The sequence below is a fragment of the Hydra viridissima genome, unplaced genomic scaffold (assembly GCF_058129835.1).
Source record: "Hydra viridissima isolate aposymbiotic clone 2 unplaced genomic scaffold, HvirCarnegie_v1 scaffold_6, whole genome shotgun sequence".
Taxonomy (NCBI): domain Eukaryota; kingdom Metazoa; phylum Cnidaria; class Hydrozoa; order Anthoathecata; family Hydridae; genus Hydra; species Hydra viridissima.
The window spans coordinates 17,244,746-17,258,309 of record NW_028324305.1 but is presented as its reverse complement, the minus strand read 5'-3'; the positions used below and the strand labels follow the sequence as shown (position 1 = coordinate 17,258,309).

The 13,564-nt window shown below is 30.2% G+C and overlaps 1 protein-coding gene and 1 pseudogene across 1 annotated transcript; both read left to right on the top strand.

Annotated features, from left to right (window-relative positions):
- The first annotated feature begins 1,568 nt into the window (after nt 1–1,568).
- Nucleotides 1,569–3,152, top strand: LOC149887314 (uncharacterized; annotated as a pseudogene).
- Nucleotides 3,153–8,241: 5,089 nt separating this feature from the next.
- LOC145190195 (GMP reductase 2-like) lies at nt 8,242–9,661 on the top strand. The gene has a single exon (XM_080066986.2). The coding sequence runs from the start codon at nt 8,308–8,310 to the stop codon at nt 9,349–9,351; it is 1,044 nt and encodes a 347-aa protein (XP_079923112.2). The 5' UTR covers nt 8,242–8,307; the 3' UTR covers nt 9,352–9,661.
- The last annotated feature ends 3,903 nt before the right edge of the window (nt 9,662–13,564 follow it).

Genomic DNA, 13,564 nt, shown 5'->3' with positions numbered 1-13,564 from the left:
GTTCGAGATTAAGGAGGGGGGAAGTCCGCCAGAGGTGTCAATTTAGTTTCCATTTTTCAAAAATTCTTTTTCTCCATTCCTCCAGCCTGTGTAGGCACTATCGAAAAGAGTTAGAAAATTAAGTACTTCTTCAAAGTACATGTGTTTAATTCTATATAAGAAGTATATGAATATATATATGAGAAACAATGAACAAATAAAACACGACAAATTAAAATTGTAATCTGCTTTTCTTTTTCTATTACTGTCATTTATTTTTTCTTTACATCTGGTGCCAAAGAAGGTTGGGCTATTTACTTCAAATATACTTTTGCGTACAGATACAATTTCCTGCAGATTATAAAGAAATCTTTAGGATGAACCAGGAAAAAAATAAAAAAAGTAGTAAAATGTTGTTTTGAGGTTGTTTTTTTTTGGTACAAAACCTCAAAAAAACTTTTTTTCTTTTTTTACAATATAAAAAAAAAAAAATTAAGATTTAGCAAAAAAAACTTTTGTCTGATATAATCCTATTTCTGCGACTGGGAACCCAAATGCGGAGAGATTTTTTCCATGCGGAATGCCATTGCCATAGACACGGCGATCTTTCGTATATAGATTTTCCTAATATCCGTGGATCTGGAAATTACCAAATAGTGAAACAACTCCATGTAACCTATTTAAAATGTTTTGTACAATGCGAATTCACCTAACTTTGTAAACAAAAACTTGTGCGTTATACAGTCAGAACGTTGTTCTTTTGTTTTCAAAAAAAAAATGTTGTTTTGACGAAACCATGCAAATAAAATTCACTTTTAAGATTATCGACGTTCGGGGGCAGATTACCGACGTTCGGGGGCATTTAAAAATACACACTAAGGAACAAAGGAATTTTGATTTTTTTTTTGACAGTTAGGAAAAGTAAGACCTGTTTTATTAAGAAAAGTAGAAAGAGAAAGGTTTGTTATTTTTGTTATGTAGAATTTACTATTTAAAAAATCAGTCTTTTTTTACAACTTTTAACCGAATGTGTCAAGAGATTCCAGGTCTGCAAAATTATTTAACTTTAAAGAAATAATTGCGTGTTTGTATTTTGTTCAAATAAATAACAAAATAATTTCTTTCTGTATTTTGTTTCGTTTTATAAAACTTGGTGTTTTTACTGTTTCTTTCTTTAATCTGAAGTAAATTTCTGATATCGCCAGAAAATAATCAGACTCAAATCGCAAACGAAGTTTACAAAAATGAAATTATTTTCTATAATTTCAAAGTAAGTGAAGAGAAAATAAGGTTATGGTTCTTCAAGCTGTAATAGTATAACTGGAATTAATTAACTAATAGTAGTTAATAGTTCTTCTTGTTTAGATGAAAAAGTTATTATGGGATAGTGTAGTGAATATTGGAGTATCTGTTGAAGAATTTTATTCAGGGTCTTATAAATGCAATAAAGGCTACAGTGCACTCCGGAAAATTATAACTGAAAGTAATCAGTTTGATTGTTTTTGCAATGTTTTAGAGTCAGGAAATGGTCAGCCAATGTTTGAATGCGTTTTAAAAAATGGTGAAGATAAAATTGGTATGTCTTTGTCTGTGAATCCGAGGATCACAAGTTATGGATTAAAAAACTTTCAAATGCAAACTTGGTGTTTACAGATTATAAGCGAATTTGTGCTCAGCACTAGCCTAAAGATGCAGAATTTAAAAAAGTCAAAGGTAGTAGTTTTGTTCCAGTGCATCCTCCATCAGTCTTTAAAGGTATACCAGTGTCTTGTATTCCAATAGTGTCTAGAAAACGAGATGTCACTGGGTTAATGTGCTCTGAAAGAAATAGTTTACCTGATGAGTTCGAAAACTTTAAAAAAATGGAAGCTATTCAATTTAATTCAATTGTAAAAAATTTGAAGTCAATGATAAATAACTGTGAAGAAAAATTTTATTTTTTTGAAAAAGAAAAAAATATATTTTTAATATCATATGAACATTGTGGACCAGTACCAAAGTTTTCAATATATATAACTTTAGAAGATTCTGGAGATATTTATTTTCATTTTTAAACAAAGGAATTATTAAATATTATTCTCAACTGGAGAATGGTGTTAGTTATGTTATTAATAATGAAACAGATTCTAAGCAAGCAAGTTATATTAGGCATCAAGTCACCAAAACCAATTGAACGACAAAATTATGGATTAGTTCTCAAAGTTTTTTGTGATGAAACAGTTGCAGCATTACGTGTAAAAATTCCTGAAGCTAAAGATACTGCACTTTTTATTGAAACAGTTGTCAAGTGATGGCTTATTGTCAACAGTAAAGCAAAAGGTCTATATATTAGATTAAATGATATTCGAAGAAAGCCTATTGCTTCAGTCAATGATTAGCAAATAGATTTCTTAGAGAACTATATTTCTTATTTTGCTGAAAATTTGAAATGCGTAAATTGAAAATTAAGAGAGAAAAAGTTAACAATGGATACTGTGAGTGCTTTGCAAAAAACTTTTAAAAGATTAGCAAGCTGTGCCAAGTATTTGTTGAATTGCGGTGTATCTTATGTATTGCTAGGACAAATGCAATCAGATGCACTAGAAAAACAGTTTAGGAAATATCAGCAAGGGTCAGGTGGCACATATCTGATAACTGTGCAAAAATGTTATTCAAAAATTTAGAATCGACAAAACTTGTAATTTGATAGACCAGCAAGCAGATTTTACAATATTTCCTCCTGCTCACCACCATTGTGATAACTGTGAACTTGATGTGTAGTTTAATATGTAAATATGTGAAAGTTGTGAGGTTCAGTTGCCAAATGAATGCAAAAAAGGGCTTTTATATATTGCAGGTTTTATTGCTTACAAACTTCCGGAATTACATTCAATTTTAGAAGAAACAGACACCTTTGATATGTTTCAAGAAAATGGAACTTTGATTAGTTCTTTGAACAGGGGAAGACTAAGAGAACCTTCTGACAATTTAGTCTACTTTGTTATTTATTGTTTTTTTATATTTGAAGTGACACTTGTGAATAAAGTTTCACCATTGCTGTGCAAGAGAGGATTAATTGACATTTTTATTAACTGCAATAGTAAATTTCAATTGCTTGTTCGAAGTGTTAAAAAAGTTTGCTGCATTTTAGCAAACATTTTTTTAAACAATTAATGTAAAAAACACTCTGAAGATTTTGGGAAGGAATTTTTAATAAAACAAGCAAAACTTTCAACTTCAAAATAAAAATACTTTGAGTTAAAAAAAAGTCAAAATAATTTTAATAAAATAAAGTTAACATATTTGTTTGTTTTTATCAAAAAATTTATTATTTGTATTACAAATGTTAAACAGCTAAAATAAACATATAGTATAAAAATGATTTAGTCATTTTTATAACTATATGTTTACTCTTTAAATTTTTATTTTAATTAACTTATTTATAAGCGTAAAAAAAAATTTCTACAATATTTGCTTCCGAAATTTAATCAAAATGTTTTGTCCTAATAAAGCTCTTTATTTGTTTCTGAAGTTTGTTTACAAAAGCAAGGATAAAAAATAATTTTAACCGTAAAAAAGTCGGCCTTCGCTAATTTTATGGAAAATGAGCTGTTGTGGCCTGTTTGAGAAGGCCTTGAAAGTACGGAATGAAAAATCTTATAAAAATAAGACCGAATGATAAAACACGGACGATCTCGAAAAATTTACTAATAAGTCAAATAGAAGATCGCCGTGAGATAATGAAGAAAGTTGGAACATCTCGGAACACAATTTACACTAAAAAACACAGTTTTAAAGAACAAGGAGTATGTCAAATGTAAGCCAGAAAAAGTTTTTTAAATAGTCATCTTTTGTGAAGTCATCGAACATCATTTTTATATTGTAATTCATTACTTTAACAAGAAATAATTATTTTTTGTAACTTATTAATTGATGGCAGAAAATTAAACATTTCATTTTTGTTAATAAAATTATATAAAAATTTTTCTAAAAACAAAGTTCTGAAAGTATTCGAAGTTTTTTCGAACGAAATTCGAACGAAAGTATTCGAGCCTTAAATACCGAAAGTTTCGGTATTTAACGAAAATGTGTACAAAAAAAAAAAAAAAATTCTGAGAGTTCAACGTGATGCTGGGAAGTTTTACTTGTTTCACTCCAATAATTCCAAAAGTCCAAACGCTGGCCTTAAAATACCTCAGTTAACTCATACCGGTCGCATATTCTGATCCTTTAAATTTCGAAAACTTCGAAGCTTTGTTGAAAGGTTGTTATCGAACGAAAGTATCACTTCAGAAAGCAATCAAAGTCTACTTGGAAATTATAGAAATATATTTTTTCGGAAATAATTCAAGTGGAATTATGAATATTACAGTAAAAGGTGGCGAGCTATAGCGCAGGGACATGTTAGCGCGTAAAAAAACCGCGAAACACCGAATGCAAAGTTATAAATATTCCGAAGCTCTGCCAACCAAAAAGTCTGACTTTTTTAGAAGTCGAAGGTGTAATTTTTGAAAAAAGCAGAACTTTTTTGAAACTCTGCCAATCAAAAAGTCGGACTTTTTTTAAAATGCCAAGGTTTTTTGAAGCTTCGCATTTCTTGATAGTGAAGGAATTGAACCCTTAAAAACATTATTCGAAAACTTTGAGTTTTTTTTCTAATTAACAAGTAATAAAACGGTTAATTATTTTCAGTTAAGTTAATTGGAACAAAAAAAAATAGTCCCCAAAAGTGTGTTTAAGATTCTCTAATTCTCCAGTTCTTGTTTAACAAAGCAAGAACTAGAGAATTAGAGAATCTTAAGCACACTATGCAAGAGTTGATTACAGGTGTAAGCTGTATTAAAGGTAGGTGAATACTGCACAAAAATTTACATTCTTCAACTTCGCACTTCACTGTAGAGTAAAAACAGCTGAAATTAATTTTTTATCCGTCTGAAGTGGGCTATAAAATTCAGTAATTTCTTTTTCTTTTTTTTCTTTTTTTATGCCAGTCTTTTATTATGATGGGAATTGTATATGTAGGCAATTGGTACAGTGTGTATTATTTGTATCATCGTGCTTGTAAACGTATCCCGGAGTACTTTTCGGAAGACGAAAGTGCAGAGTTATCATTGAGTTGGGAAAGTGCAGAGTTGTCATGTATTAATTGGTGCTCTGTAACAAACTATAATTTATTCTTATGTTACATATTGTCTTTTTCATTACTTAAAATAGTGGAATAATGGTTCTTGTACTCTGGCTTAATTGATAATTGAATACTGTGTGCAAAATATGGCAAAGGTTCATAAGGCATTTTAGCATATGACAAAAAATATTCTGCATTCCCTTCCTGTTCTTACCTTCATCTTCACTAGAGCTATTTTCATTCTCTATTACTCTTTCATCACCATATTTATTTAAGCTGTTTTCATTATAAATATCAGAGCTTGTTCTTGCTGTGGGTCTTCGTATAGCTTTCTCTTCACTTTGTTCTCCACCTTGTCTTATTAACTCTTCACTCTGCAAAGCTTCATCTTGACGTATTGTTTTTTCTTGCATAATGTGCACAGCTTTGGTCATTTAGACCCTGATACAAGTATTTATCCAACAAATTCAAGTCATTAAAGCACTTTGTAACAAGTTGGGAAATGGCTTGTCCTGTTCGGGGATGAGGCACTTCTATGACAGAGTTGCATGACATGTTGAGTCATTAGACGGATCATATAAGCTTACTGATATACGCAAGTAAGAAGAGCTTAATCCCTTTTTTGACCAGCAGTTTATACATAATGTTACTTTTCTTAAATGTTTCTTTTATTAGCGCCTTGCAATCTTCAAACTTCTTATTAAACTGCTTGCTCAGTGTGGCTGACCGTAAATCAAACAGGAAAAAAAATTAAACAAATTAGCTTACCCCACTGGTATAGTATATTTCAAGATTTACTTTAAATTTTCTCAATAGGATAATTTGCGTAGTACAGTACTTGCATAATTGTATTGTACATTTACTTGTTGCCTTGTTACTTTGTGTTTGTTAATAACTATTCCTTTATATTTTTACAGCTTTAAACACAATCCAATAGCATTAATGCTCCTCACATGGAACAAAGGCATTATCTTGTCACAGGCATATTTTTAAATCCACGAATATTCACTCACTGCATTGGACAACCTGATAACATAATCCATGCACGAACTGCACGAACTCAGTCACTATAGTCTACAGAATCTGTAGACAATTTACTGCTTCTCTTGTCAATAAGCTCCCGTAATGTATGTACTTTTGCACTTCCGCGAACTCAATCATTTAGTTCTTTTTTTCTTTGCCAAGCTGTTATTTCTCTTTCATCGTCACTTAAAACTTTTTATAAAATTCTGGATGATTGTTTCTAAGGTAAGTAATTAAAATTGTTGCATTTTTTCCACCAACTTTCCGTTTTTTATTGTCCACAATACACATACTTTTACATTTCTGTGGCAAATAAGTATAAAAATCATGAGTACCGCTATCTATTTTCCTTCCACTATAATTAGGAGCACCACTCATTCTTATAAAAAAGTTAATACTAAAGATGTATTACATACGGTATCCCAAATAGTATGAAGATAATCTCTACTTATCGCTCCTAATAAAAAAATTTTTTTTTTTTCGTTTTTATTTAGTTTTTTTTTACATTAACTTTAAGTTCTTGTTTCATTTCCGTTTTTTAAAAATACCTTTGTTTTTATTTCGTTTTCGTTTACGAAAATAACACTGGTAGCGACCATTTTTTAAAATCAGACAACAATTACTGCATCCCAGATAAAAATGGTACAAGTGTTGATGATCATAAGCCTATTTTAAAATGGAATGCTGTGCTATCAATTTTGGTTTTTTCTGCAAAAGACAAAAAGGAAAATCCCATCAATACGAACAGCAGTGAATCCACTACCAACATTTGATTCTTTGTCCAAAAAAAAATAATAATAATAATAATATAACATAAATTAATCCAGCAAAGAAAGTAATTTAACACGTAATTATCAACCAGAAAGCACTACTGATAGTGCTAACCAAACCAACCAATCTTCAACACTATCAACATAATCTGTATCACCTGCAAAGAAAAAATAAAAAAAAAAAAAAGCTTTACAGCAAAAGTTAAGAAGAAAAGAAAATCTTCACAAGACATGGTTTCCCTTTTAAAATCTAAAAATTGTTTGACTTCTGATGCTGCAACTGTTTTAAGCAAAAATGTTTTCTGAACTCTCTTATGAAATGATTAAAAATTAATTTTTTAATCAAAATGTTAAACCAAAAGGTCACAGGTACAACCATGAGTTAGGCAAAATTGGTTACAGTAAAAATCCTGATGTAGTGCAGTAAAAGTCATCTTTAAATAAGATTCTGTTAAGAAATTCTATAGTTGAATCAAATCATGCAAACTGCTTTATGTATGAACCCTATTCAAATGCCTTTTTTTCTCTTATTCGGAGCAAAAGGTTGTGTTCGATTGATAATTTTGATCAGGAAGATATCGACTTTGAAGAAGTTTCTTTGTAATCTGGTGAACTTCAAATATCTTTAAATTGCCAATCTCCTTTTATTTGACAATAAGCTTTCTGCCCGACATAATGACTTCTAGCACATTATGTCATATTAAATTCATTTCACTAAAAACGGTTCATTATCTTGGTCCTTACATCATTGGTTCAAAATACTGACTCCCGTATTCAAAAAGCTTGCGTAAAATTTTCCTTAAGTTTAACGGCCTTTACGAAATTTAAGAAAGAAAAGTTACCTTTAACATATTAAGATTCTGCTATTTATTAATTTCATTTCGTTATGACACTTTCGTTAAAATACTTTAAAACAATAATGTTAAGGCTAATCGAAACCAGGTCTGCTTATTGCGCAATGTAACGGTAATTAATTTTCGTTAAAACTTTAAAAAAGATTTTTAAAAAATGGCGAATATTAGGGATTTTTAGTGGAATTTTTACAACTTTGACTTCGAATTAGAGCAATTTCCGTTGATTTTCAGGTCCATGTTTTTATATTTTTCTGAATCAGCATAAAATTCTCTATCATAATCTGCAAAAAAAAAAGGGGGGTGCGAAAGTGCAGTAGCGCCAAACTTTTTTGGTTTATTTTAAAAGGTTTAATTAGTAAGCATAAAAAATATATTTGTGTTTGTACGTATTAGAAATTATGATTAAATTATTTTATGTATGTATGTATGTATGTATGTATGTATGTATGTATGTATGTATGTATGTATGTATGTATGTATGTATGTTTGTTTGTATTTATGTATATATGCATGTATATATTTATGCATGCATAACGACTTCATTTAGAATAATAGACACATTTTCTTTTGATTAGAAATGCCTCATATAGAAAACGATTTAAAATTAGATTTTAAAGATGTGTTGATTAGACCAAAACGAAGTACAATTAAATCAAGAGCTGATGTTGATATAACCAGGCAGCACATATTTCGTCATTCAAAAAGAAAATTTCCAGATAATGTTGTTCCCATAATTGCTGCTAACATGGATACTATTGGTACTTTTGAAATGGCTCTGGTTTTATCAAAGTACCAACTACTCACCTGCATACATAAGCATTATACAATCCAAGAATGGTTAGCATTTGCAAAGGAACATCCTGATGTTTTACCATACGTAATATACACTAGTGGAATGACAGAAGCAGATGAAAAAAAAATGTCTGAAGTTTTAATTGCTATTCCCCAAATTAATGCTTTATGTTTAGATGTTGCCAATGGTTATTCAGAATTTTTTGTGGAATTTGTTAAAAGAGTGAGAAGTTTCTTTCCAGAACATATAATAATGGCAGGTAATGTTGTAACAGGTGAAATGATAGAGCAGCTATTGCTAGAAGGAGCTGATATAATTAAAGTAGGAATTGGGCCAGGTTCTGTTTGTACAACACGTAAAAAAACAGGAGTAGGTTATCCTCAGCTCAGTGCAGTCTTGGAGTGTGCTGATGCAGCACATGGTTTAAATGGGCATATCGTATCTGATGGTGGGTGTACTTGTCCTGGAGATATTGCAAAAGCCTTTGGAGCAGGTGCAGATTTTGTTATGTTAGGTGGAATGCTAGCTGGCCATGATGAATGCAGTGGGGAATTAATTGAGAGAGATGGCCGTCAAATGAAAATATTTTATGGCATGAGTTCTGAAACAGCCATGAAGAAACATACTGGAGAAGTTGCAGAATACAGAGCTTCGGAAGGTAAATCTGTTGAAATCCCTTATCGAGGAAAGGTAAAGCATACAATTCTAGACATCTTGGGTGGTGTAAGGTCAGCTTGTACATATGTTGGTGCAGCCAAATTGAAAGAATTATCAAAAAGAACAACTTTTATTCGTGTAACACAACAACTCAATGAGGTTTTTAAATAGTATGGGAAATGCCTTGTGGTGTTTGCCCAAACTGAATATAATAGAATTTACTTACCATTTTTCCTCAGAAAGGCTTCAGCAAATTTTAAACTATTAAGTCAGCATCAACCACAAAACTGTTTTAATTTCCATGATGAAAAACTTTAAATTAGATTTAAACTGAAGATTTATAAAGTAGTGAATATATATTATTTTTAAAATTATTTTATATTTGAGCTTTTTTTTTAAGTAATATTGCTAATTAATGTAATATCTATTAGGCTGTCCTGTATTTTGAATTTGAATTATGCACAAAGTATTGAAAATTAAATCTAATGAATTATTCTATTTGATATATGAGTTCTGTTGTGATTTTTTTTTTTGAAACAATTGACATTATACATACCTAGTTCATCAAATATTCAAGAAGAAAAACGTTACAGCTTAAATTCTAACCAGTTGTATGTCTGGTTTGGCTCTTCTATCGTACTCATAGTCTAGCTTTAGGGCTGTGGAGGTTGGGTTTTTCGAACACAATTACACAAAGTTTGACTGAAATAAAAAACTGAGCCCAACCTTACAGTACAGATGTGATTTACTGTATCCCGGACACTGTTCTCTAGAACTGGGGAACAATAAATCACATCCAGGGGTGCAGTGAATTATCAGTAGCTTATTAAAATACAAAGAGCTTGTATTTAAATTCAGGTGAAAAAGTTAATGACGTTTTAATGCGTTGAAATACAAACCAAGCAAAAATTTTTTTTGACAATAGTTTGTTACAAAGATTTAAAAAGTGACAAAAAAAAGTAAACAGTGTGTCAAGTTGTGAATTCAATTAAAAATTTTATTCTGACTAGAAGACTAAAAGTAATATTTCATTGTACACAGATTCCTTGTGTATAGTAAATAAGATAATTTTACCATCAAAAATCTTAATGTTTAATTTTGAAAATGTAAAATTTAAATGCTGTGAACTACATAACAAAACTAGTGAAAGTTCAAAATTTCTATATTGTAAGGAATAATACTTAAAACTAAAGTAGCAAAGATGTAGAGATAAAGATGGTTTATATAAAATGATGAAATCAGCAAGAGCAAAGCACTACTAATTTTTTTAAAAATGCTCTTGATTAACTTTGCCCCTTAATTTACTGTGCCCAGACTGCCCATATATTATTTCTAATTAGTTGACAATGATGCAGGGTTTTTAAAGTTCCACACTCTCTTTTTTCAAAGTATCATACTCTCTTTGTTCTGAATTACAAAGTTACTAGTGAAAAATACTACAGAAGCTTACTAGTAAAAAATACTACAGAAGCTTACTACATCTAACACACACACAAAAAAAATTTGCCTTTCTTCCAAAGAGAAGTTGGTCTTATTTAGAAGCTGAAGTAGTGTCGTTTTGCCTTGATATCTGGTCATCATTTCACGATGGCTACGGATTGAAACCATTTCATGTCCTGCATCTCTTGCTCTTAATTCCCAAATCAAATTTCAAAGAACATATGCTTGTTTCAAGTCTGTGGATTTATCAGCAACTTTGATAAAACCAACTGATACATAAGCCTTTAAAATCAGGCATTAACTAAAGAAGCTTTAAGTAATTCTTCAGTACTTCATCTCCTGCCTAAATCCGGAAGTCATAGTTATTTTGAATATCCCCAATTGGGGTAAATTTTCCTCTTAAAACAGTATCATAAAGTTCCTAAGATTAGAATGATGGACAAAACGGAAACAATAATTGATTTGTTAATTGTACCTCTAATTGTACTTCTAATTGTATCTCTAATTATACCTCTAAGGTGCACTGAGTAACTTAACTACGTTAATTATTTTGGATTTGTTTGAATCTTTTTTGAAACCCATAGTCTTCTTGTAGAGTAGGGAAAGCAAAATCCCGGACATTCTCAAACCCGGGATTTCGGGATTGAGAAATTTATCCCCGGGAAATTCCGGGATTAAACAGAAAACAGAAACAATGGTGAAGAAGAATGTGAAGAACAAATTTTAAAGTACACTGAAATATGATAAACATATTTTCATCACACACTGAAAAATTATTCATTTTATTCGTTTTATAACTAAAATTACTTTTCATTAGTAAATTAAAATTACTTAGGTTCAATAGTAAATGAGCTATTTTAGTTAACTAAAAAAATTCATTTACTATTGAACCTAAATAACTTTAATTACAAAAAAATACATTAAAAAGATAACACAGTATAAATAAAAATAATAGTTAAAAATAATATGAATATATATGAGTATACATGAATTATAATTATTTTTGCAAGTACCACCTAAAAAAACTGAAAGCGTCCATCATTTCGTCGTTTAATCGCGTTCGATTTTTTTGAGTATAAAAACCCAGCCGCTGAGAATGCTCGTTCGGACTCCACAATTATTGGCCATATAGATAATATATAATCATATGTTTTTTTGAAGATTATCTCTTGTGGCACCACTTTCAAACAACGGATTTCTTTTTGAATTTTAGAAGTTATACTTTTTACCTTATAGGTAAAAAGTATAACTTCTGTGTTGCTGCCAATCCCTTTCCCATAACTTCATTTAATTCTTCACTAATAGTTTTATTAAGAACTTATTATCACACTTCTTGCTTGACAAAGCCTCGTTCAGTTGATCATCACCATCACTATTCACATCTGCTGATGTAATTATATCTGCCGAGTTTAGACGCTTTATTAGGTTTATTATAATTTTTTTATTTGACATCTGGGATTTTCGATAAAGTAACCTGGGGATTATGAAAATAATAAACTATGCTAATTAATGATGTTTTCCTTTCTTTAATTCGGTGACTCAAAGCGGTATACAATTGCTTTCCAATTTCGGATTGTTATTGTTTTATTTTGGTCAACATAAACTCCAATGCAATGTAAGCTGTAATTAAAGTTGCGTCTCGTCGACAATTGCTTCCACAGTTGCGTCTCTACTTCAGTTGCTTTAACGGGAGTCAAAAATACTACTAAATCTGATATATGGTTCATTTTTCATTTTTTTTCAATTGAATCATCAAAATTGGAATCCAATTTTAAATCTAGAAATGCCTTTTTAATACAATATTTTAACTTGTCAAACCTTTCAAGCATAAGGCGCCCGCCCCTGAACCAGACATGCGAATTAAAATAAGAAATTAATCATTAAGTATTTTTTTTTTAGTTCTCATGTCTGGTTCAGGGTGGCGCCAATTTTCACCATTGCCCTGGGCGCCAGAAACCCTAGCTACGCCACTATGCGATGTTACTTTAAGTTTATGTTTAGACAGTAAATGGGAATGTAGACCTTTTGTTGAACCATCAGCAATTTTCAAAATTTTTTTGCATGTACTAACTTTGCACACGGTTGTTTCGTCTGTTCCTCTTAAGAAATGTCTCCATATAAGATTTGTACTGTTTGGGCTTTGTAGTTCAAGCTAACGTCTGAAGCGTAATTCGTCATGATATTTGCTTAAGTTCTTATTTTTTTAAAGTTCTAAAATTCTTAAACTATTTCATACGTTTCTTTATCAGATTTATAACTTTAACTGAATTTTTTACTGTGAAAACGATAACCACTTTGAATGGCTGCAAAAAATTTTATTTATTTAACAAACCTTCTGTATTTTGAAAACCTCATTAATTTAAACCGTAGTTGAAGAATTTTTGAGAATCACGCATAAGTTTCGTCGCATAAAAATTATAGAGTTCTATCGAATATTTGTTGTTGTTGTGAGAATTTAACTTTCAATCGTTCTAAGTTTAAATGTTTTATTCGTGTCTTTTTTTATAATTAAAACCTTACGTCTTTTTTGTTATTTATTTTTCATAAATAAACTGATAATATTATTTATATGATTTTTAATTTTTTTCTTTTATTAATTGTTAGTTAAAACTTTTATTAATAAATTCTAATGATAATAAAAAAAAACGCAGATAGAAATCTCTAACTCTCATGCGACGATTTGGAATTAAAAATGAAGCCGAAAGTTCGTCATTAAAGGAATTAAAACATTGCAAAGAAAAAAACACCAATGAAACAAATATTTTAACAAAGACTATACTTACTAGAGACTTTATAAAGTACAAATAAGTTAATAGCTTAATCCCTATTTATTTTTACCTTTTTTTTTTTATATTACGTTACCGAAATCCCGGGAATATTTTGTAAAAAATCCAGGGATTACGGGATCAACAATTTGTACGCGATCCCGAAATTGCCATCCCTA

What these genes read in the sequence shown, in the direction of transcription:
- LOC145190195 (XM_080066986.2), top strand. Translation starts at nt 8,308, where the DNA reads ATGCCTCATATAGAAAACGATTTAAAATTAGATTTTAAAGATGTGTTG.